At 52.8% G+C, this 23,145-nt stretch overlaps 1 protein-coding gene across 1 annotated transcript; it reads right to left on the reverse strand.

The window, feature by feature from the left end:
• Window positions 1-4,525: 4,525 nt before the first annotated feature.
• LOC120393127 lies at window positions 4,526-13,457 on the reverse strand. The gene is made up of 7 exons (XM_039517724.1): window positions 13,356-13,457; window positions 12,808-12,930; window positions 12,452-12,531; window positions 11,922-12,027; window positions 11,616-11,711; window positions 9,425-10,673; window positions 4,526-4,867 (listed from the first exon to the last, which is right to left on the reverse strand). The coding sequence occupies exons 1-6, from the start codon at window positions 13,455-13,457 to the stop codon at window positions 10,443-10,445; spliced, it is 738 nt and encodes a 245-aa protein (XP_039373658.1). The 3' UTR covers window positions 4,526-4,867; window positions 9,425-10,442.
• Window positions 13,458-23,145: the final 9,688 nt, after the last annotated feature.

Below are 23,145 nucleotides of genomic sequence, written 5' to 3' on the forward strand. Positions count from 1 at the left end.
AGGAAGGTAATTATTTGCTGTAATCAAGTCACCTTTCAGTTTCCCTGTTTAAACAACCAAGATTCTCATTAGCCTTTTCTTTCCACAGCATTGCACTAGGAGCTCATATTGAGCGATGACCCAATACATCCATAGCACACACACATTCACCCTCTGCCTTTGCAGATGGTGCATAGGACTCAGGGAATAGGGCACACGAGAACTATAGCACCAAGTCCAATGACTTCTTTTTACTAAAGCAAAATTTGGTTTGAGGTGGGCTGTATTGGCCAAGAGCCACCTACATCTCCTCTACACTCAAACACTGGGCAGCCCCATTCCCACTGAAGCTAGGATGAGGAATAGCAGGCTGCAGCAGAGGAGGAAGGAAGCCACATGTGATGGCAGTCCCCCGCAGCAAGCCCATGTCTCAAATTTTATAATCTTCCCCCTGCCTTTTACAACCTTTCACCCATCTCACAATATTCCATTCAACACTATAATTTCACTTACTTATAATTAAACACAGACGGCTCTCACATCCCACCACCCCGCTGCAATCACATGGCAAGAAGACTCCCCTGTCCCCTGCTGCCGACTCAGCCTCAACTCAGTGCTGAAATCATGCATACTGGATCCCTCAAGGTACACAGGCACCTCTTTATTTAGATAACATATATGGGGGCCTCAGACCCAGATCTCAGATAACAATCACAGCTCTGAGACACTCCTCAAATTAATCTCCTATCTCTGCATCTCAGAATCACAGCTCTCCCAAGCTGCTCCAACTAATTCCTACACCATTCGGTATAGCTACACCTAACACCATGAATACAGCTGAGGTGCATGCAGATAATTCCCAGTGACTATTGACAGCCCCACAGAGACAGGGTTAAGGTTGCATTGGCCTGTGCCTTAACTCTGTATTTCCTGGATTTTTCAGAAGTTTGAGTTTTTATGAACTTAGACAGACCATGTGGGTGAGGTAATATATGTTATTGGCAGGGGCAGCAGGTTATATGGGCTCGTGGTGCCTGAGCACCAGGAATATTCAAGGCTGGGGGCTGTGCTCCACCAATATTTGGAGCTGGGTTTCTCCTCTGGCCCTGCCTGGAGCGGGCCCTGCCCTCCCCCCCTCACCCATGCTCCGGAGCCTTGTGTGTAAACCCCCCGCCCCGCACCTCAGAGCTTCCCTGCCTGAAAAAAAAACAGCCCGTGCCTCTCTCCCTTGCTCGTACTGCCAGCTGCCTGCCACTGCTTCTGCCTAAGGCTATAGAGAGCAGCGTCCAGCAGACTGTTAGAGTACCTCAGGTATGGGGTGGGGGGAAGAGGAGGCAAACATATGCTTCAGAGCCCTCTCTCCCATCCCCCAGCACCCACCTGGAGGAGACACCATGGGGACTTCCGGCCAGGAGTTGGATATCGGGTGGACCTCACTCACCTGAGCAGCTGCTGGGGCTTCGGTGAGGTTTGACCCTGTGATCCACCCCCTCCCGCCCACTGCAAGGGGCAGCCCCATCCCCACTGAGGCTAGGATGAGGGGCAGCAGGCTGCAGCAGGGGAGGAAGGAAGCCACATGTGATGGCAGCCCCCCCCCAGCACCCACCCACCACAGGGGAGATGGGGAAGGGGGACTTCCTAGACCTGAGCAGCTGGGGCTTGGGTGAATTTTGTGACACCCTGCCTCCACCCCCAACCACCACCCTGCAGTCCCCACTCCTGCCCCACGCTGGACAAGGGGAAGCCCCATCCCCCATCCCCAGTGAGGCTATGGTGAGGGGCAACAGCAGGGGAGGCCACACGTGATGGCAAATCTACCCCCCCTGGTACGCACCATGGGGAGGCGAGTGGGCTTTTTGGACCTGAGAGAGTCCCTAGGAGCATGTGCAGTGACCATGGTGCAGAGTGAGTGTGCTGCCGTGGGAGGGGGTCACTCCCCTGTAGCTTGCTGCTGCCAGTGGGGAGGGGGCAGAGTCCTCTCTGGCCCTAGCCCTGGGGCAGCCTGTCTGCACCCCAAGTTCCTTATCCCCAGCCCTGTGCCCCCAGCACCCCAACCCTGAGCATCCTCCTGCACTGTGAACCCCTCATCCCCAGCCCCACCCCAGAGCCCTCACCTGAGGGGAAAAACGTGCAATTTAAATTTGGTGGTCAGTTTGGAGTATCATTATGTTTAGCAAAATACTTGATTATTTTACACCCCTTTAAAGTATATAACTTGTCGTATACAGGGCCGGCTCCAGAGCCCAGCGGGGCAAGCACCCGCCTGGGGCGGCCCTTTCCCGGGGGGGCGGCAGGCTGGGCCGGCGGACCTGCCGCAGTCATGCCTGCGGGAGGTCCACCGGAGCCCCGGGAGCAGCGGACCTGCCGCAGGCATGACTGCGGAGGGGACGCTCGGCCGGCGGCTCCAGTGGACCTCCCGCAGGCATGACTGCGGACGGTTCGCTGGTCCCGCGGCTCGGCTGGACCTCCCGCAGGCATGCCTGCGGCAGCTCAACCGGAGCCGCCGGACCAGCGAACCGCCCGCAGCTGCGGGAGGTCCAGCCGAGCCGCGCGACCAGCGGACCCTCCGCAGTCATGCCCGCGGGAGGTCCGCTGCTCCCGCGGCTCGGGGGCGCCTCCCGGGCATGATTGCTTGGGGCGGCCAAATTTGTAGAGCCGCCCCTGGTCGTATACAGGTGTTACAAAGTGGGAATGTTCTTAATGTTTTCTCTGAATACTGTGTGGGTGCCTCAGTTTCCCCTATGAATTTCTCAAGGATCTAGATGGTGGGATAAGGGTGTGTGATTGTTGTAGAGCCCTAGAGGGCCAGTGTGATGCCATCTGCACAGAGAATGGCTGAAACCCTGTCTCCGGGCAACTGATGGCCTGGGCCGCTCTCCTGCAAGGTACCAACTGAAGGTGTTGGAGAACAAAGAGATCAGGTGGCCTCCTAATGCCTGGAAAAGAGACAAAGGCCAGAGGAGGGAGTGTCAGTGCCTGTGCAGACTTCTGGGAAGCGCATGGTGTGGAAGGGGATGCTGGGATGCTTTGGAACTACTCCATACAAAGCCAGTCAGGACTCTGGGGGAGCCTCCTCTCTCTGAGCTTACTGTCTCCAGGGCAAGAAGCTTACACCTTCCTGGGTCTGATCTCGGAGCATTCAGCATGCCCTTCCACACCGTGCGCTTTCTGCAGCGAGTGTGCCCAGGCAGGTCCTGGGGCAACCAGAGGTCCCTGCACCCCAACTCTGCAGTCAGACGTGACTCTCAGCCAGCCGGTAAAACAGAAGGTTTATTAGACGACAGAATCACAGTCTAAAACAGAGCTTGTAGGTACAGAAAACAGGACGCCTCAGTCAGGTCCATCTTGGGGGGTGGGGAGCCCAGATCCAAGTTCTGGGCCTCTCCCTATTTCACCAGCCAGCTTCAAACTGACACTCCCTCCTCTGGCCTTTGTGTCTCTTCTGGAAAAGGAGGCCACCTGATCTCTTTGTCCCCAACACCGTCAGTTGGCACCTTGCAGGGGAAACTGCGGCACCCACACAGTATTCAGAGAAAACATTAAGAACATTCCCACTTTGTCACAACAGGTGCAACAAAATATAATACTGTATATTGAAGCAGGCAAGTGCTGCTTCTGACTTTCCACTTTTAATTGACCCTTGTAATTTTGTGGTGCTGACGTGTTGTAGCTTCATTTTATATTGACTTACAGGGCGGGTGCCGGGGGGGCACCACCAAAAATTATACAAACCTGATACCTATGGTTATTGGACCAACTTCTGCTGGTGTGAAAGACAAGCTTCTGAGTGACTCAGAGCGCTTCTTTAGGTCTGGGTAGCTTGAAAGCTTGGGTATGGCTACACTTGCAGCTGTACAGCACTGGGAGTTAAAGCTGTCTTCGTACAGCTGAGTAGGGAAAGTGCTGCAGTCTGGCCACACTGACAGCTGCCAGCGCACTGTCATGGCCATATTTGCAGCGGCATTGGGAGCAGTGCATTATGGGCAGCTATCCCAGCATTCAAGTGGCTGCAACGTGCTTTTCAAAAGGGGGAGGAGTGGAGTGTGACAGGCAGCGTGGAGGAGAGAGAGAGTTGATTTTTGGAGCCAACACTCTGTCAGCAAGTGCCTTGCAAGTTCCAACCCCTTCCCCCACCCCTCTCTTATTCACTGAAAGCAAATAGCCCTCTTTGTTTTTTTTCTCACAGACCAGATAAGCAGCCGCTTCGAAACGGACCCCCCCTTCCCGCCCGCCACGCTGCTTCTCTCCTCAAGCCCCTTCCTTCCCCAAGCAAACACTAGCTGTGGGCTTTCCAAAGGGAGCTCCCTGCCTCTGCTCAAGCAAACAGGAGCTGTGTTTGTTTTTTTGATAAGCAGCTTCGGGAGCCCTGAGTTCACAACAAAACAAATAGAGGCATCACAACAAAACAAAGAGTGTAATCTTTACTTAAAAGTATTATGGGAAGTTTCCGGAGGTCAGTTACAGTGTAGTAAGATTATTCACTGTTTACACTGGCACCCCAGCTATAGTCTTTATTCCTCTCGTGGAGGTTGAGTACAAGCAGCGCTGTAGCCAGGGAGATACAGCGCTGTATGTGCCTTGCCATTGTGGACGGCGAGTGAGTTACAGCGCTGTAAAGCCACCACCAGCGCTGTAACTCTCAAGTGTAGCCAAGGCCTTTGAGTGGTGTCCCTGTGGGTGATCCACTCTAGGTGTCGGTGCATCTCTGCGCCAGAGATCGGAGATTTCTCGCAGCAGTACTCAGTCGGGGGAAGGGAGCGCATAGGAATTGTCTCGTGCAGTCGTTGGCACCTCCTGTAGCACCCACACCCCCGACCGTCCCCTCCGTTCCTTCTCAACCTCCTTGGCTGCAGACAGAGCTCTGTGGCAGTGCTCTCTTTGATACTTTCTGAAAACAAAAAAGTTACAAGTTACATAGGAACTTCTTTTTAAGTCTATACTTAGTTACATTGTTTAGTTAGTCTTAGTCTATACATAGTTACATGATTTCCTCAGTTCCTCTTAGAGGTTTTTCTTTAAAAAAAAAAAAAGGGAGGATGACTCTTTTCTCTCCTTAACTCCCCATTTTGGGAACAGTTTCTACAGTTTACCATTACAATTAACTTCCACCCTTATCTCTCCAGAGGTGGAGAGGCTTAACTGAAGTCATGCCAGGCTCAACATGATTTAAAAAGTGTGACTTCTGCCATGAACTGATGCTGGTCTCTGACAGCCACACAGCCTACATTTGCTGTCTGGGAGAAACTCATCTCTCTCAGAAATGCTTACATTGCACCAGTTTAACAACAAGTGCAAGATGTGACAGGAATCTCCTCTTGAAAATGCTTCTGCTAGAGAAATTCCTCCAACCTCCGCAAGAGACATCCTCTGGGGAGTCTCATAAACCAAGATCCCTGAGCTCTGATAAGGCTCCGACTTCCAAAACTGTCAGGAAGCGAGCCTTGACCTCTCCAGCAATGGTCTCTCAGAAAAAGAGAGTTTCCCCAATGAGGTCTTTACCCTCAGTGCTCCACTCATCCAGAGTGAGCACTTATGAAGTACTGGGCTCCTCCGGCACCATCCCTCAGTGGACTCCTACTGAACCACAATGTGCAGAACCCGAGTTGAGATGTTAGGTCTCCTCCACAGCACTAACTACCCCTACAACACCAAGATGACCTGAAACAGTTCCAAGAACTCTTCAAAAGATTAGCAAACAGCCAAGAAATTGCTTTACCTGAGGTGCAGGAGAGACAACATAAGTTGTTAAAAATCTTACAACTGGCATCATCGACCAAGATCACCCTCCCCATGGATGAGGCTATAATAGAGCCTACAGAGGTAATATGGCAAACACTGGCATCGGCACCACCCACCAACAAAAGGGCTGACAGAAAATACTTCGTTCCCGCCAAAGGCATGGAATTTTTGTTTTCACACCCTCAAGCCTGCTCTCTGGTAGTAGCGGATGCTAATCAGCACAGTAAACAGCCTCATTTCTGCTCGTTACTGCAAGATAAAGAACACAAGTGACTGGACCTCTTTGGGTGAAAAGTTTACTCGTCAGCAACCCTTCTGTTTAGAGTTGCCAACTATTCTGCTCTACTAGCAAATTACGACTACTCTAGCAATAGTAAAATACAAGAACTCGTGGAGGACCTCCCTGAGCATAAATGTCCTCAACTCAATGCCCTTATCAACGAGGGTCAATTAATAGCCCACAGAGCACTGCACGCCTCAATGGACGTAGCGGACACAGCTGCCCGAACAACCGCAACAGCTGTGGTTATGAGAAGACCATCATGGTTGCAGGCTTTGGGAATTCCAAAAGAACTACAATTAAAAGTGGAGGACCTCCCCTTCAATAGGGATAAACTATTCTCGTCTCAAAGAGATGACGTCCTCCATACCATGAAGGCCTCCTGAGCGATGCTGCATACGCTAGGCATACACCCACCATCTGACAAACGCCTTCACTTTACACCATACCAGAGGCCATGAGACACTTCATTTAACCATCAACAACCACGATACTTCACTCAGAACAGATCTATACAACAGGCTCAGAGATGACGAGCTCCACAGGACCAGGCCTCGTCCACCCGTCCATCTACATTACATCTACTTTGAAGTTTTGGTCAAGGGTATGCACAACCTTCCCACACCTCTAGTGCCAACAGATACCCCATCCCACAATTTTGGTCACCGCCTATGCCCATTTTACCATGCCTGAGCTTCTACAACCACAGATCAATGGGTTTTGGAGATCATACAATCTGGCTACACCATTCCTTTACAGCCATCCCCCCTACCCTCCCCCCTTCCCCATCCCTCTTCAGGGACCCCTCTCATAAGCACCTTCTACAACAGGAACTAGACCACCTCCTGCTGCTGGGTGCTGTAGGACCAGTACCACATTAATACCAAGGGAGGGGTTTTTATTCCAAATATTTTCTGACAGAGAAGAAAGGAGTGGGATGGAGACAAATCTTGGTGCTCCAAAAACTCAACAGGTTCGTAAGCAACCACAGGTTCAAAATTGTCACTCTGGCCACAATAATCCCAGCGCTAGACTGGTGGGACTGGTTTGCAGCCCTTGACCTCCAAGATGCATACTTCCATATTACAATACATCCTGCCCACAGATGGTTCCTGCAGTTCACAGTAGGACCCAACTACTACCAATACAGGGCCCTTCCCTTTGGACTGTCCACCGCTCCCCACGTATTCTCAAAAACGCTCATGGTAGTAGCAGCACATTTACAATGCAAAGGAGTCATAATCTTCCCCTATTTGGATGATTGCCTTCTCAAGGGTGCCAATCAACAAGAAACAGCAGGCATGCTGAAGACCACAATAGACCTGTTTCACCAGCTAGGTCTACAGATAAATGAAAAGAAATCCACCTTGGAACCAACCCAGTGATTGGAGTTTATCGGAGCCAACCTAGACTCCATACAAGCCAAGGCAATATTGCCAAACCACAGATTCACTACATTGACCAATCTTATTTCCATGGTGACCCCCATCAGCCCACAAACTTCAGTGAAGACATGCCTTCACATTCTGGGACATATAGCAGCTACGACTTTTGTAGTAAAGTATGCCAGACTCCATATACACTGGCTGAGCATGGTCTTCTTGTTGCCCTCATACAGGTCACCTTTATGGAATGGGGCCTATACGGGCTGAAAAAATCCTTCTGGTATTTAGGGGGCATCTGCACCTTAAGGGATGGGCTTCTAGATAAGGCAACAGACTGGGTCTTGGGAGATGTAGGTTTAGTTCCTGCTTTTGCCACAGACGTCCTCGGGGGGACCTTGGATGAGTCACTTAATCTCTCTGGGCCTCAGTTCCCTGTCTGTAAAATGGGGATAATACTCCATACTCTGTCTGTTTGGAGTGAGGGGACTGTCTCTTACTAGCACAATGGGCCCTCATCTAGCTGGAGCCTCCAGGAGCTACCTTCCTAATACCAGAAGGGTTTTTTCAGACCGTATAGGCCCCCTTTCATAAAGGTGACCTGAATGAGGGCAACAAGAAGGGATCAGATGGGGTATAATCCAAAATTCATTTGCCACTTGTGGTTGTTTTGCATGTCATGTCATATTTCTGCATTTCAGTGTCCAGACTATACAGAGTCTCAGGATATTTTTATTGTTGTACTTTTTAGCCACCTCTGCTAGTTTTAAGAGTTTTTCTCAGCTTGTGATAATATGAGAAAAACAAATTCTCTTGGCTTCCATCTTGAGAAGAAAATCAGGGGCCTGATCCTGTATTTTTTAATGGCACCAAGACTCCCGTTCAAATGCATGCGAGTTCTGAGTGCATGGAGAATGTTGGATTGGGCCTGAAATGGAACACAAATCCCCTTGCTGAACACCTTGAAAATCCAAAGACACTAATATAAATCATGAGCTTTTGACTGGGTATGTGGTATGTTTCTTCTAACCAGATTGCAAATAAACTGGACTGCAATCGAGAGATCAGCTGTGCCTTGATATTTTCTGACATGTCAGAGATTTGGTGGCTAACTGCGTTGTCTGACACCAGGATCATTTTTAACTTCTTTACTGTACTGTCACCAAGCATCGTCCTGCAAGTGTCAATTGTAGCTAAGAGAACCAGTTTTTCCCCAGTTGTGTAAGGCTTTTTATTCTTGGCAATGTGGTATGCAATTTGATACAATGCTTTTAAAGCACTTGTAGGGGTGGAGACCACATTTTTCATTGTGTTTTTTTGTTTATTAATTTCTTGTAGCTTTTGATAGGAAAATCTCTGTTCTTTCCTAACAGATCACTGTGTTTTGTTTCCACCCAGCCCCGACTCCTCCTCCTGCCCCACCCGACTCCACCCCCTCCCTGCCCCTATTGGACCCCTCCCCAAATTCTCACCCTGGCCCGGCCTCTTCCCCAGTGCACCGTGTTCCCCCTCCTCCCCCCTCCCTCCCAGGCTTGCCACGAATCAGCTGTTTCACGGTGCAAGCGCTGGGAGCCAGGGGGAGAAGCAGAATGCGGGGGCGCACTCTGGGGAGGAGGCAGAGCGGAGGTGAGCTGGGTGGGGAGGCAGGGACCAGGGAGCTAGGCTTCTGGTGAGAGCCACCACTGTCGGCAGGGCCGGCTCCAGGCACCAGCTTATCAAGCAGGTGCTTGGGGCGGCAACTCTGGAGAAGGGTGGCACTTTCAGCTATTTGGCGGCAATTCGGCGGAGGGTCCCTCACTCCCGCTTGGAGCGAAGGACCTCCTGCTGAATTGCCGCAGATCATGATCGCGGCCTTTTTTTGCCTGCTTGGGGTGGCCAAACCCCTGGAGCCGGCCCTGACTGTCAGCGCCTAAGGCAACACTTTTGGAGAATGTGGTCAGTGGGGGAGTGGCCGCTCCCACTGCTCCCCCCCAGTTATGCTCCTGGCATGCTCTCCGTGTCTAATCTTTTAGTCCATGGGCATTCCCTTTGCAAGATCTCTCACAGGTATTGCTGCTGCTGCATCTGTAGCTCCGCTTGCACTTCTTTCTGCTTCTGTTGGTTTTCTAGGAGCTGCTGGAGAAACCCCTAGACCTACTTTGGCTGCTTATCCAGTCCCTGGAACTGAAATGGGAAATCCAGTGACTGGCTCGGTCCCTCAATACACCCACTTGGGAGGATGGACCTTCCTTCAGCAACCAAGACTTCCATCAGTCCTCATGGATCACAGGCAGAATTCAGTCCTCCTGACTATGCCAATCATAAACAAATCTACTCATCGTTACGTGCCCCCCCCCCGGTGGCCAGGCATGGCATCACAACCCTCTCGCTGGGCTAGCGTCCCCCATCCATGGTCACTCCAGCATCATGGTAGTTTCTCTGCCTGGTAACTCAACCCTCCGGCCAGGTCACCACCTTTAGTCCACCCTTCTGGGGTCCAGCTTGTCTCATGCTAGAAGTCCAAAGAGGTCTTTCCACAGAAAGAAGTCCTTCTGCCATTCTTGGGGCTCCTGCTCAGCCTGCAACCCCCTTGCTGGGCTTGGTAACCCTCTCCAGGTGCGTGTATGCCCCCTTCTTTGGGGCCAGTAGGGGAACCTGGTCCCACCCTGACACTGGTAGCAGCCCAGGGCTCTGTACTCAACAGCTAGGGCTGCTCTTTTCTCTTTGCTGCAGGTTTCCCTGCGTACTTCCTACCTTTCTTCTCAAGTTTCCTTGCTGCTCTGAACTACTTCGTTCTCATTCCTGTGGATACCCCAGCTGGGCTGTGTCACCACTGAAGTCTGGCTCTTCAGGGGGAGCTACATGGTGCCTCCCAGTTAGGGCTCATTCTGTAATCAGCTGTGCAGCCCAGGGGAAAGCACTCTGTTACAGGCCTGCTCTGCCCACTCCTACTGTTATTTGCCTGTAGTCCTTGCTCCCCATTTCAGACCTGGTTTTCAGAGGGTCTGAGTACACACAGGCACCACTTCCTGGAACTGGAGTTTGCTTGTTCTGGTGACTCTGATATTCAGGCCCTTCATCATTCAAAGGCTGACAGGTGTGGTGAGGGGCTGGAGAAACCCCACTGCTGAGTGGAAGAAAGTCAAAGAGTTGGGATTCTGGGAGCTGATGGGTTCATTTGCCCTGCTGCAGGAAGTGGAGCTGGAGACCAGAGATGCCATGCTGATGCTCTCTTCATGCCTGAGGGGCTGGAGCCTCCTGCCAGAAACACTCTCAGGAGACCAGGTTCGAGGACGTCTCTGGGGAGCCCCTTCCTAGGAACAAAATCAGTGTGGTAGGATGATGGAGACGTCTCTGTCCCAGAGCTGGGAGCCAGGGACAGGGGAAGCTCCTAGCCAGGCTATGCATCGGGGATCCCATTTCTCCCCCAAGAGACCCACAGGCCCCAAGGAGTAAATGGCTCTTACCTCCATGAGGGAGTGGGGTCTTCCATCTAAGCCTCTTTGAGAGCCAGCTTTGCTTGCTTTGATGGGAGGAGGTGACCTGTCCCCACTGCTCCCTGACGTGGCTCAGCTACAGGATATGCCAGTCCGGGATGCTGTGCCAGATCCCAGGGACTGGAAGACAGCTGTGAAGAAGGCTCCTATTCATTTCGCACCCACAGACCCCATAGAAAAGCCAAGGGGAGAATAAAGGGCAGGAGGTCCTTGTATTCTGCAGGTCACAACTTGTCATTGTCTCGCTAGATTGGGACAATTCTTGGTGTCGGGGCTGGTCCCATCCTCCCTGAACTCCTCATTCCTGAGCAGCTCTCCAGGAAAGAGACAGAGCTCTCACCCCTCCCTGGCTCTCAAGTCTTTGGTTGGGTGAAGGGACTGAGTGTGAGCACAATCCCCCCAGGAATCTTGGGGCCTGTCAGAGACAACGGCTGATTCTCTGGGGTCCTCCTGTTTCTCTAGGAACGAGCCTGTGACTCTTCTCTGAGGACCATGTTCTAGATCTCACAGGAGGGGTTCAGACTCTCACCCCCCAAGTCAGCCAGAGGGCCCATGGTTAGTGCTCAACAGAACCAGGCAGAGCTCAGGCTTGAAGTCCCAGCTCCTTTCTCTGTCCTTCATGGAAGAAGGGCCTGACACTGCATTGCACTGACTGCCCTGACCAAGGACGCGCCACTGGGGACCCAGCTAGGAGGACAGACTGGAAAATGGATCTAAGAGTTAAGGTAAAATTGCCTCCACCCCTCTCACTGGGCTCACCTCCAAGATGTAATGGAGCCTGTTGGTCTCTGGGGACTTTGCCAGCAGGTTCCCCAGCATGGCATCCAGAACATCTGGCAAGAGCCTATGCAGATCCTGCAAAGCAAGGGGAAGTCATGGGTCAGAGTTAGGGAAACTGGGGCTACATCTGCCACAGGATGGGAAGAGGGGGTCTCTGGGGAGCACTGGTGAGACCCCCAGACACAAATCCTGGCCTCTCTCATTCACATCCCACTGCAGGCAATTAGCCAGGATTCGTGGCAGTATGACAGATGGCTCTTCAATCCATGATTTAGCATGATCTACCTGGACTTGGGTGGTGTCCTTCTCCGTGCCCAGGGTGAAGACGGAGTGAAGGGCAGCGTGAAGGAGGTGGGTCTCCAGCTCTGTCTCCAGGGCAAGTGTCATGGTGCTGGTAGGAGAGAGGAGCCAGTATTAGACTGTGCAGTGCAGGGGTGAGTCTGGCACCAACACAGACGTGAAGCTGCAGGGAAATAGGCACAGGCTGGCGAGAATGGAAATTGAGGCACCAAGCCAAGGAATGACAAGGCCAAGGTTTCCCAGACAGACAGTTGCAGGGCAGGAATAGCACCTGTTCCCTGGACCCTGCTGCCCCTCCTGTATCTGATCCTGGGAGTCGGCCTCTCCCCAAAGCCATTGCAATATTACAGGAGTGAAAAGAACAGAGCAGCCAGGAGAGGGAGTGAACCTTCCTGCCACCTCTGCCAGAGGAGCCACCCTTGGCATGTGATCTGGGAGTGGGAGGGGCAGTGACTCCCAGCCATGGGCCTGAGCAGCACTGGGGTTAGGGGAACCGGGCAAGAGGGTCTCAGTACCTGAGGTTGCCCACAGCAATCAGGGAGTTGGCCAGGACAGTGCCGGGTGGAGAGTCATCAGGAAGCTCCTCAATGAGCTCCTGTGAGACCCAAAGGAGACAAAGGAGTGTGTGAGATTTGGGCCTCACTGACATTTCCCATGGAGGAGATTACACAGCCAGGGCCCCACACAGCCGCTCCTCCGATTCCTGCCCACTATTTCTCCCATCTCTTCTCCCCAATCTTCAGCCCCAGCAATCCCTACCCTCAGCTGCCCCTCCAGCACCAGCCATCCCCCAACCATTGGCCCGGGGAGACCCCTGTCCTTCCCATGTCTCTATCCACCCTCCAGCTACCAGGCGCCGTGTCTTGCTCACCACAATCCTTTCCACCACAGCCACCTTGCAGCAGTGTGGCTCCAGTGTGTCCTGCCCTCTGTCCTGTGCAGCAAGACACGCAAGGTAGATGGCCTGCAGGAACATGAGCTTCTGCCCCTCATCCTGCGCCCACCAGGAGTGGGATTAGAGGAGAGAGAACCTATTAGTAGGGACCTTCCTGCCCCAGCCACACCAGCTGCAGGACTTAGGCCTGAATGGGGCATAGTGGAGACCGGCCCATTGTCCAAATCACCCACGACTCCTACACAAGCTGAGTCAGGAACTGGGACAGTGCCTGTGGGGGGAAGAGACCCTGGCTGGTATGTGACAAACACCCCCATCTTGGGGGTCCCAGATCATGGAGGAGAAAGGTCCCCATTTTGGGTGGTGGCTCATGAGGGCCAAGACTCTCTGCAGGGGGTTGGGATGCTGGGAAGGAGCAGGACAATCTCAGTTCCAGCACAACTGGGGAACGTTTGTACCTTTTCTCAGCCCTGGAGCTGCTCTCAGATGTTTTTGAGAGCAGCCTCCTCTGTGACCACATCCACCCTTTCCTCCTCCTCATCCTCTGAGTCCTTGGCGGTCCCTGCACCAGGGAAAGAAGGGGACAGGGTGACTCCTACTGCCACTCGGGGGAAGGACAGGGGCATGGTGGGACAATGTGTCCCCTTCCCACCTCCGGGACCTAGGGCAGATCGGGCCCCACACTCCCCCCTCTCAGTGATGCCTTCAGCCCTCAACTCCTTCAAGAGCCCATAGCAAAGAGACCCCCAACACTGTCCTGGACTCCCTGGGAGGTGCCTCCCCCCCATCCCCGGCCAATGGAGCACCAAGGACCAAAGTGGCAGCATCTAGTATCAGTGGGGTTTACGTGGCTCAGGCCAGAAACCTGGGCTGGGGACCCGCCCCCATAGCACTGCTCGAGGGCCTGAGCCCAGGGTGTTCACAGCCCCCTCCTTACCCCTCCCTGAGCCCAGTGTGTCTCCTCACCTGGAACAAAGCAGAAGCATAGATTGGCCTCGCTGCTGCCAGAGTCCCAGGTGCTGCTGCTGTCCCATGCTGAGCTGCTGGTGCTGGGACAGGGATCTTCCACCTCCTGGCCTGAAGGGGCTGGAAGGTCCTCAGTGACCGGGCAGGGTGATGCCTCCTGCTGGGAATGAGGCCTGGGCTCCTGGGGCCACTGCTGCCCACACAACAAGCCCCAGAGCCTCCCTGCCTGGCGCCCCTCCTGGACTGGGTCCTGTCTGCGAAACCGCATCCTGAGCCAGCTCCATCTGGGCCTGGTCGGGGCCTCTCCCAGATCGGCACCTGCGCCGGGAGTGGGTTTCCTCTGCCAGAAGGCTGGGCACTTCCACTTCCTGGACTGGCCGGGAGCTTCTTCGCCACCAGCGGGGACAGAGGGGCCACTCTGCCCCTTGGAGAAGATGGCAGCTGCTTCCCTTAGGCTCTGGGGTGACCTGCAGAGCCTTCTTCCCAAACATCCTCTGGAGCCTGGCTATCCTGGAATCGAGCGGGGAGCAGGTGTGAGTCTGGGCTCAAGGCAACCTCTCATTAACCAGCCTTTTTGGTCCCTTCCCATCCCGGCCCCAGCCAGAGTAGCTCCTCTTCCCCCCACAGGAGTCCAGGGAGTGCAAGCTACACACACTGGCAGGAGTTCATTGCATGATCTGCTCCCAATGTTCCCCCTCATCATTCCTGGTGCTGCAATAACCGGAGAGTTTCCTCCTTTTCGAGCACTGGGGGCAGTGAGTCACAAAGATCATGGGTCACTTTGGACAAGCAGCTGCGGCGGGGAGCCCAGAGCCGTTAAATCCCAGCCGTGGCCGGGAGTCAGAGGGCTCTGGGCTGCCCGCTGCGGCGGGGAGCCCAGAGCCCTTTAAATCCCAGCTGCGGCCGGGAGTGAGAGGGCTCTGGGCTGCCCGTTGCGGCGGGGAGCCCAGAGCCTTTTAAATCCCAGCTGCGGCCGGGAGTCAGAGGGCTCTGGGCTCCCCGCGGCTGCCAGCAGCCCAGAGCCCTTTGAATCCCAGCCCCTGGCCGCTGATTGCCCCCTCCCCAGACCCCTGCCCCAACTGCCCCCCAGCACCCCCACCCCCTCTCTACCCACCCCCGATCCGTGTCCCCCGAGTACCCCCGCCCCAGACGCCTGCCCCTAACTGCCCCATGGGACCTCAGCCCCTATCTAAGCCTCCCTTCTCCTTGTCCCCAACTGCCCCTCCTGAGACCCCACCCAACTTCCCCCAGGACCCTCCTACCTGTCCCCTGATAAACCTCCTGGACTCCCATGTCTATCCAATTGCTGCCTGTCCCCTGACTGCCCTCCGAACCTCTGCCCCATCCAACCCCCTGCTCCTTGTCCCTTGACTGCCCCCGGAACTCCCTATCTCTTCTCCAACCCCAAACCGCTTACTGTGCCACTCAGACCAGCGTGTCTGGCTCCGTGCAGCTCCAGACAGTTGCTGCCATGCTCCCCATGGAGCCCACAGCCCTCTCCCCACCACCCCAGCACCTGCCTTCCAGATTTGAACACCTCAAAATTCAGGAGTGCTCAAGCTCGGTTTGGGCAGCTTTTACTTCATTTCTCCCAAATCAGTTTCCCCTGCAAGGTGCCAACTGAAGGTGTTGGAGAACAGAGAGATCGGGTGGCCTCCTAATGCCTGGAAAAGAGACAAAGGCCGGAGGAGGGAGTGTCAGTGCCTGTGCGGACTTCTGGGAAGTGCACGGTGTGGAAGGGGATGCTGTGATGCTTTGAAACAACTCCATACAAAGCCAGTCAGGACTCTGGGGGAGCCTCCTCTCTTGGAGCATACTGTCTCCAGGGCAAGAAGCTTACACCTTCCTGGGTCTGACCTCGGAGAATTCAGCATGCCCTTCCACATCATGCACTTTCCACAGCGAGTCTGCCTAGGCTGGTCCTGGGGGAACCAGAGGTCCCTGCACCCCAACTCCGCAGTCAGATGTGACTCTCAGCCAGACAGTAAAACAGAAGGTTTATTAGATGATGGGAACACAGTTTAAACAGAGCTTGTTGGTACAGAAAACAGAACCTCTCTGTCAGGTCCATCTTGGGGGGTGGGGAGCCCAGAACCAAGTTCTGGGTCTCTTCCCCATTTCCCCAGCAAGCTCCAAACTGACACTCCCTCCTCTGGCCTCTATGTCTCTTCCAGACAGGGAGGCCACCTGATCTCTTTGTCCCCAACACCTTCAGTTGGCATCTTGCAGGGGAAACTGAGGCACCCACACAGTATTCAGAGAAAATATTAAGAACATTCCCACTTCATCACAACAGGTGCAACAAAATATAATACTGTATATTGAAGTAGGCAAGTGCTGCTTCTGACTTTCCACTTTTAATTGACCCTTGTAATCTTGTGGCACTGACGCGTTGTAGCTTCATTTTATATCGGCTTACAGGACGGGAGCCGGGGGGCACCACCATTTTGGGCCCCACCAAAAATTATACAAATCTGCCACCTATGGGAGCGCACTGCCCAGGGGGAGGAGTGTTTGGCTCTGGGGTTTCACTTCAGCCCAGTCTAGAGAGAGAGGCCCAGCCATGGAGTTTGGCTCAAGAAGACCAATTGTCCAATTTGTTAAGGGCCTTTTGAATTCCAATCCTGTGCTCCAAAGTGCTTGGTGTCATTTGCAAATTTTAGAAGCATGCTCTCCACTCCAGTTTACAAATCATTCATGAAAATATTGAATAGTAGCGGACCCCGGACTGATCCCTGCTGGACCCAGACCCACTAGGTACATCCTCTCCGCTGGACAGCTCTGCACCCACATTACACTAATTGCATCTGGACCACATTTCCCTAGTTTGCTTGTGAGAATGTCCTATGGGACTGTATTAAAAGCCATAGTAACACCAAGATAGCTCACATCTACTGTTTACCCACCTCCACTAGGCCCGTAACCCTGCCAAAGAAGGAAATGGGATTGGTTTGGAATGATTTATTCTTGACAAATCCATGCTCACTAGTCCTAAGAACCAAAGTATCCTGTAGGTGCTGACAAACTGGTTGTTTAATAATGTATTCTAATATCTTTCCAGCTATGGAACTGAGGCTAGCTAGTCTGTAAGTCCCAGGGATCTCTTTGTTCCCCTTTTAAAGATAGCTCCTGTCTTGTTCAAGGATGGGAAGATGTTCTTTTTCAGGGATCTCAGACGAGAACTGGGGCACAACACCTGGTTTGTTAAGGCCACAAAAATGGAGGCAGGAACCTTGTCTCTCCTGCTGGCAAAGAAACCTGGTACCTAAAAGACAGGGACTCACATCCCTGAATGGGCTTTAAAAAGGCAGTGGTTAAAAAATTTGTCCCCGACCATTTCTTGTTTCCACAGACTAGACATTTTAGCAAACTTTAGAATTCCTTGGTGCTAAACACCATGAAACTCTCCTTTCTCCTTCACAGAGGGCTTTAATGCCCCATATCTCACTCAGGCTCCTAACTGCCCAGAGTTTGAGAATTGTCCCTGTTCCCATTGGACAGATGGGGAGGAGCCTGAGGTACAGAGAAAGGAAGTGACCTACCCAAGGGCCTACACAGCAAGGCAGTGGCAAAGCCAGAAAGAGAAGCCACCAGTCCTGACTCCTGTTCTAATGGACAACAACCCCCCCAGAGGCAGGGATAGAGCCCAGGAATCGAGATGATGGGGAAATTTCATGGAAACCGTTTCTGTCAGAAAATCCCATTCAGACTAAACCACTTTGTTTCTTGAAATCATAACAAGTGGGATGAAAGTTCTTTGCAAAAATATTTTGTTGCAAAACAAAAGCATCTCCTGTTTGTCACAGTGTGTTAAATTGTCTCGTCGCACACAAAGAGGAGACATTTAGATCTCGAAAATTAGGTAAGATGCTTCAGTCTGAGCTAAGTAGTTGCTGTTCTTAACAATTTTAAAATAAAAAACATACAAATAAAATAGAATATTTCAGTTATTCTATTATGTCATAATCTGATCTGAGTAAATGTGATAGGACACCTCATATTATGCACTACTCCTAGAGACACTCTCCAATCGATCCCCATCCTTCACCCACCGTGAGGTAGGTAGGAGCGGATCATTATTATCCCTACTTGAAAAAGGGAGAAGCTAAGGCTGAGAAAGGAGAATTGACTTGTCTTAGGTCACACAGCCAGTCAGTGGCAGACTAGGACTAGGACCCAAGAGCCCTGATTTTCAAACTAACCATCGGATCTTGAATTTCATATATTGAATGACCTGAATAAAGTGCTCTCAAATGAGCTCCAGACCAACAACAGTGCACAGTAATTATTCAGCAAGTATTTTAGGAGAACTGGAATGTTAGAGAGAATCATGAACTGCTCAAAGACGATTAATGCAGAGAAACAGCAAAATTCATCAAACATATGACTGGTTATGACTTATTTACTTGGTCTTAAAAGAGAACAACAAGGACCTGAGTTTCCTCCCTGTCAATAACCCCCTGCTCAACCAATCAGGGTAGAGACTGAGGATGAGAGGCTGAGGGTTCTCACCAGAGAGCCCAAAGGATGGCCCAGGTCACTGGTGGGGATCACTGCCAGAGCACTATTTCAGCCCGACATTTCTGGGGCTCCAAGGCTGGAAACAAGCTAATTCCCGAGACGACCAGCAGGAGGTGCTGCAGGGGTGAGTCCACACTGCTACAGGTGGTGGCAGCTGCAGAGCACTCCCCCACAACACACACACACACACACACACACACACACCCTACCTACCTACCTACCTCCTGGTGTTGGGAGGGGAACAGGAGAAGAAGCAAGAGAAGAAGAGAAAGGAGGGAGGGATGGAGGAAAAGGTGAAACAAAAAGAACAAACCCTAATGTCCCCAGTGATTCTAAGGGACAAAATTCTAGGTGCGAAATAAAATTCTGCCTCCTTAAGCTCGTGTTTTCCATGCCTAGATTTCAACTGTCACCAGATGGATCAGGCTGAACAGGTTTCAAACCTCAAGGAGGCTCTTACCTTCTACACAGGGACATCTGTTTTCTAGTAAAATCAGTAAAAGGAAAGGAGAAAGTTCGAAAGAGGGTCCTCCTGGCACTCACGTACGTGAACCCAAATACTCTCTCAGTCCTCAAAAAGAGACCTGGAGAAGGAGATGTGCTGAAGCAAAGCCACAGGGGTCTCTGAGGTTACCCTGGCCCTTCGCCCCTGTCCTGCCTGGCTGATGTCAGCATCTCTCTGTGAGGTCACCACCTCTCCACCACCTTTGACCAATAGTCTGAGGTCCTGCAAAAGGCCTTTGTGATGTCACTGCCACACCCCTCTCTTGCTGTGCTAATGTCCTGCTGTCGGCCAGGCACTTTGGAGGTTTGAGCTACTCCCTGTGGATCCCACTCAATGAGTGTTCATTCTAGGAAGCAAGCCAGTTAGACAGTAAAACATCAGACACTGCTCTCAATGCTACACTCAAGTTTTTCACAAATTAGTAGACATTATGGCCAGAAGAGACCATTAGAGCATCCAATCAGATGCCCTACACATCACAGGCCCCCTGTATGACACAATAGCTATTTTTGGGGCAAACACATTCCAGAAAGGCATCTAGTCTTTATTAAATGACATCAAGAGATGGAGAATCCACCACTTTCCTTGGTATCTTGGTCCTGTGGTGAATCATCCTCGCTGTTGAATATTTGTGCCTTATTTGTAATATGAATTTTTCTCTTTTCACCTTCCAGCCACTGGGTCTTGTTATCCTTTTCTCTGCTAGATTAAAGAGCCCTTTAATACCCAATATTTTCTCTCCACGAAGGCATTTCAACACTTCAATGAAGTCACCTTTCAATCTTCTTTTGATAAGCTAAACAGGTTGAGCTCTTTCAATAGCTCACTAGAAAGCACGTTTCTTCAGCCTGTTGGTGTCACTAGGCCTGAGTAAACCAAAGTTGTGACTTTGGGCCTGAAGTAAACCAAAGTTCTTACATGCTGTGAACTTTAACCAACCTGCATGCTAACAGCCTAAAAGCAGAATTTGTGAGAGTCAGCTTTTTAGCAGACAGCTGCAGTCCCGCTTAAACTAGCAAAAGTAGTGAGAAGGCGGGAGGAAGGGGGGAGAAGGCTTCATGTGCTGAGCTGACAAGGCCAACAGATAAAACATGCGGATGAGAACTTTTCTTACACGCTGAAATGTAATGCCTAATGTAGCTGCTGTTGGGAAGGGAGGGGTGAGGGGGAAACCCGAACAAAAGGCTTACACAAACAAGTGGGGTATAAATGCTGGGACCCCGCCTGCGCGCGGGTGTGCAGGATTTGAGATTGCTATGTCTCCCTGGCACCTTATTTGGGCTCAAATAAACGTGGTTTTGCTTCTCCACCCTGGTGTGTCAATTAGTGCTACGCACACCGGGCAACGAACCCTGCTGTTGCTCCGCCTCGGGCTCTTTGAGCCGGCAACAAGCCCTCAGAACATTTGGTGGCTCTTTGCTGCCCCAGCTCCAATTTCACAACATCTTTTTCAAATGAGGACACCAAAACTGGAGGCAGTATTCCAATATCAGTCTCACTGATGCTGTGTCACCTCCTGCGATGTTATTGACATAATCTATAACTGTATAGATCACTGTTGCGACCACTGTTATATATTTGCAGCCAATCTTGTATGTAAACCTTCTGCCCATCTGAGTTGGCAGCAACAGGAGCCGGGTTCAGTATCTAGGGGTTCTGTTTCAATAACACAATGCAAAACCGGCTCGAGTCCCCACGCAGTGACCTGGGACAATTACACACCACCCCCAGGCGCCTCTAGGAGGCACTGCTTCCCCTCTCGCAAGCACAGAGTCTGAGTGTAACAAAAGCCTTTTAATAAAGGAGGGAAATAATGCGGCATTATGTTGGGGAAACACCACAAACAGGATTCATAACACAAACCATGAGCAAATGACCTACCCCCAAGTAAGTTTGGCAGTGTCCTTTTCCCCTCAGGGTCTTAAGTCCAGCAACCCAACAGTTACCCCACCTACAGTTTCTGACCTTCATCAGTGCAGCCCTCAGGGTTCAGAAGTTCATCTGCAGAGTGGCAGGGTAGAAGTGGAGGGAGGCATGGAGGGGGGGGCATCTTACATGCTGCGCTGCTCAGGTTGACGGCTGAGTGTCACACCTCTCCATGGGGTTCTGCTGCCAGGGGCGGCTCCAGGCCCCAGCATGCCAAGCGCGTGCTCTGGACGACAAGACACTGGGGGCGCTCTGCCGGTCACCGCGAGGGCGGCAGGCAGGCTGCCTTCGGCGGCTTGCCTGCCAAAGGCAGCCTGTCTGCCGTGCTTGGGGCCGCAAAATCCCTAGAGCCGCCCCTGTCTGCTGCAGTCCTCACCGCCAGCTATGTCTCTCCGCCAGCCACCCTGCTGTCTGCTACGATCCGCCAGCCGGCCTGCTATCTGCTCTGCTCCGCTCTCCGTGCCTCTCCGCTAGCCACTCACCCACTTGTCTTCAGTCCCCCGCCCCCCACCCCCCGCACACTTAACACAGCTCTCAGTGGTCACAGCTCTTAGTAACATCAGCTCTTTAGTGAGTTTAGCTGGAAGTAGGGGAGCCTCAGTGCACCAGTAGCCCAAAGTAGGTCTAATATTTAGACCAGGTATCAGAGTTTTCAGCTCTGCAGCATGTAACAAGACTCCTAATGGAGTCAAAATTAGCTCTGTTATCACACAGTGGAGAAAGGAGGGATCAAAGTGGTGTTTAGGACCCACACTGCCAGGTACATGTGCCTGCAGGGCCAAATTAACTTTGTGTGGGCCCAGCTCAAACATATTTGTGGGCCCCCCTGGGGAATGATTGTAAAAGGGTCGGGGTAAAAGCACAGTGAGGCAGGAGCTAGGGTTGGTCTCTGGAGCAAGGGAGTGGTCAGGGGTAAACTCAAGCACATCAGGGCTGGGGAGGGGGTCAACAGGATCCCCCCCGTCCCTGCCCACACAGAGCGGGTACCTACCTGGTTCTAGCCCATTCTCTTTGTTTCTCTCTGCACTGAGCTGCCCCTCCTCCTGCAGCAGCAGGTCAGGTTCTCTTCCAGCCCTCTGGGGTGAGTGTTGGGAGTGGGAGGAGCGGAGGCTAAAGTAGTTACTCCTATAACCGGACATTTAGTTTCCAGTCATCACTGCTAACCAGACACTCAGATCCCATTTTCTATGGGAATTTCCAGTCTAAAACTGGATACCTGGCAACAGGGCTGCCAGAAAAGCCTGAGGTGGGGGAGGGGCAAGCAATCATTTTTAAAAAGTGAGAGGGCTAAGCCTTAAGGGGTGGGGGGGAAGTAGTGGGTGGGCTAGAGAGTGGAGAGGAGCTAGTGGGCAGGGCCATGTCTCCTGTACTGCTCAGGTATGTTGGAGACTGTGGGGATCAGCTGACACCGTATCCAGGGCCGGTGCAAGGTTATTTTGCACTCTAGGCAAAACTTCCACCTTGCGCCTCCCCCCCCCCCCCCGGAACATCTTACACGAGGTTAAGTTCTAAGGTCAGCGCATAAGAGGAAAATCGCACATAGTGAAAATTACCATAAAGTACAGTACACACAGTACACACAGTGTACACTGTATACGTTAGAACAGGGGTCCTCAACCTACAGCACGTGTGCCTAAGGTGGCACGCGAGCTGATTTTTTTTTAATGGCAGGCTGCGGGTCCCAGCCACCGCTGAGTCTGCTGCTAGCCTGGGGTTCCGTTCACTTAGCCGCCAGCCCCGCTCAGCCCGATCAGGGCCAGCAGCAGGCTGAGCGGGGCCAGCCGGGGTCCCAGCCAGCGGCTCCGCTCAGCCTCCTGCCGGCCTGGGTGAACGGAACCTGAGGCTGGCAGCAGCCTGAGCAGGGCCGGTGGCCAGGATCCCGGCTGGCAGGAACTGGTGGACGGAACCCCCGACCAGCAGCAGGCTGAGCAGCTGCCAGTCTGGGGTCCCAACCGCTGGCCCCGCTCAGCCCGCTGACGGTCTGGGGTTCTGTTCACCGAGGCCAGCAGGACGCTGAGCGAGGCCAGCGGCCGGGAACCCACACCAGCAGTGGGCTGAGCACGGCTGGCGGCTCAGACCTCAGCCTGCTGCCAGCCGGGATCCCAGCTGCCAGGTCCGCTCAGCCTCCTGTCGGCCTGGGTGAATGGAACCCCAGGCCGGCAGATGGAACCCTGGGTGAACGGAACCCAGGCCATTCACCCAGGCTGGCAGCAGGCTGAGCGGAGCTAGCTGGGACCCCAGCGGGCTGAGCGGGGCTGGCGTCTGGCATCTGAGTGAACAGAACCCCAGGCCGGCAGCAGGAGGTTGGGATGTGGAGCACTTACCTGGGGCAGCTCCCGTTTGGTTCTCAGGATGGGCAGGGCCGGCGCTTCTACTAGGCAACCTTAGGCGGTTGC

This window comes from Mauremys reevesii, unplaced genomic scaffold, assembly GCF_016161935.1.
Source record: "Mauremys reevesii isolate NIE-2019 unplaced genomic scaffold, ASM1616193v1 Contig15, whole genome shotgun sequence".
Taxonomy (NCBI): domain Eukaryota; kingdom Metazoa; phylum Chordata; order Testudines; family Geoemydidae; genus Mauremys; species Mauremys reevesii.

Coding starts and splice junctions, on each gene's coding strand:
- LOC120393127 (XM_039517724.1), bottom strand. CDS start 13,457: ATGCCCCTGTCCTTCCCCCGAGTGGCAGTAGGAGTCACCCTGTCCCCT. Junction 12,931..13,355: donor AGGATGAGGAGGAGGAAAGG/GTGGATGTGGTC, acceptor TGGTGGGCGCAG/GATGAGGGGCAGAAGCTCAT. Junction 10,674..11,615: donor GGCTCCATTACATCTTGGAG/GTGAGCCCAGTG, acceptor TTTTGTTCCTAG/GAAGGGGCTCCCCAGAGACG.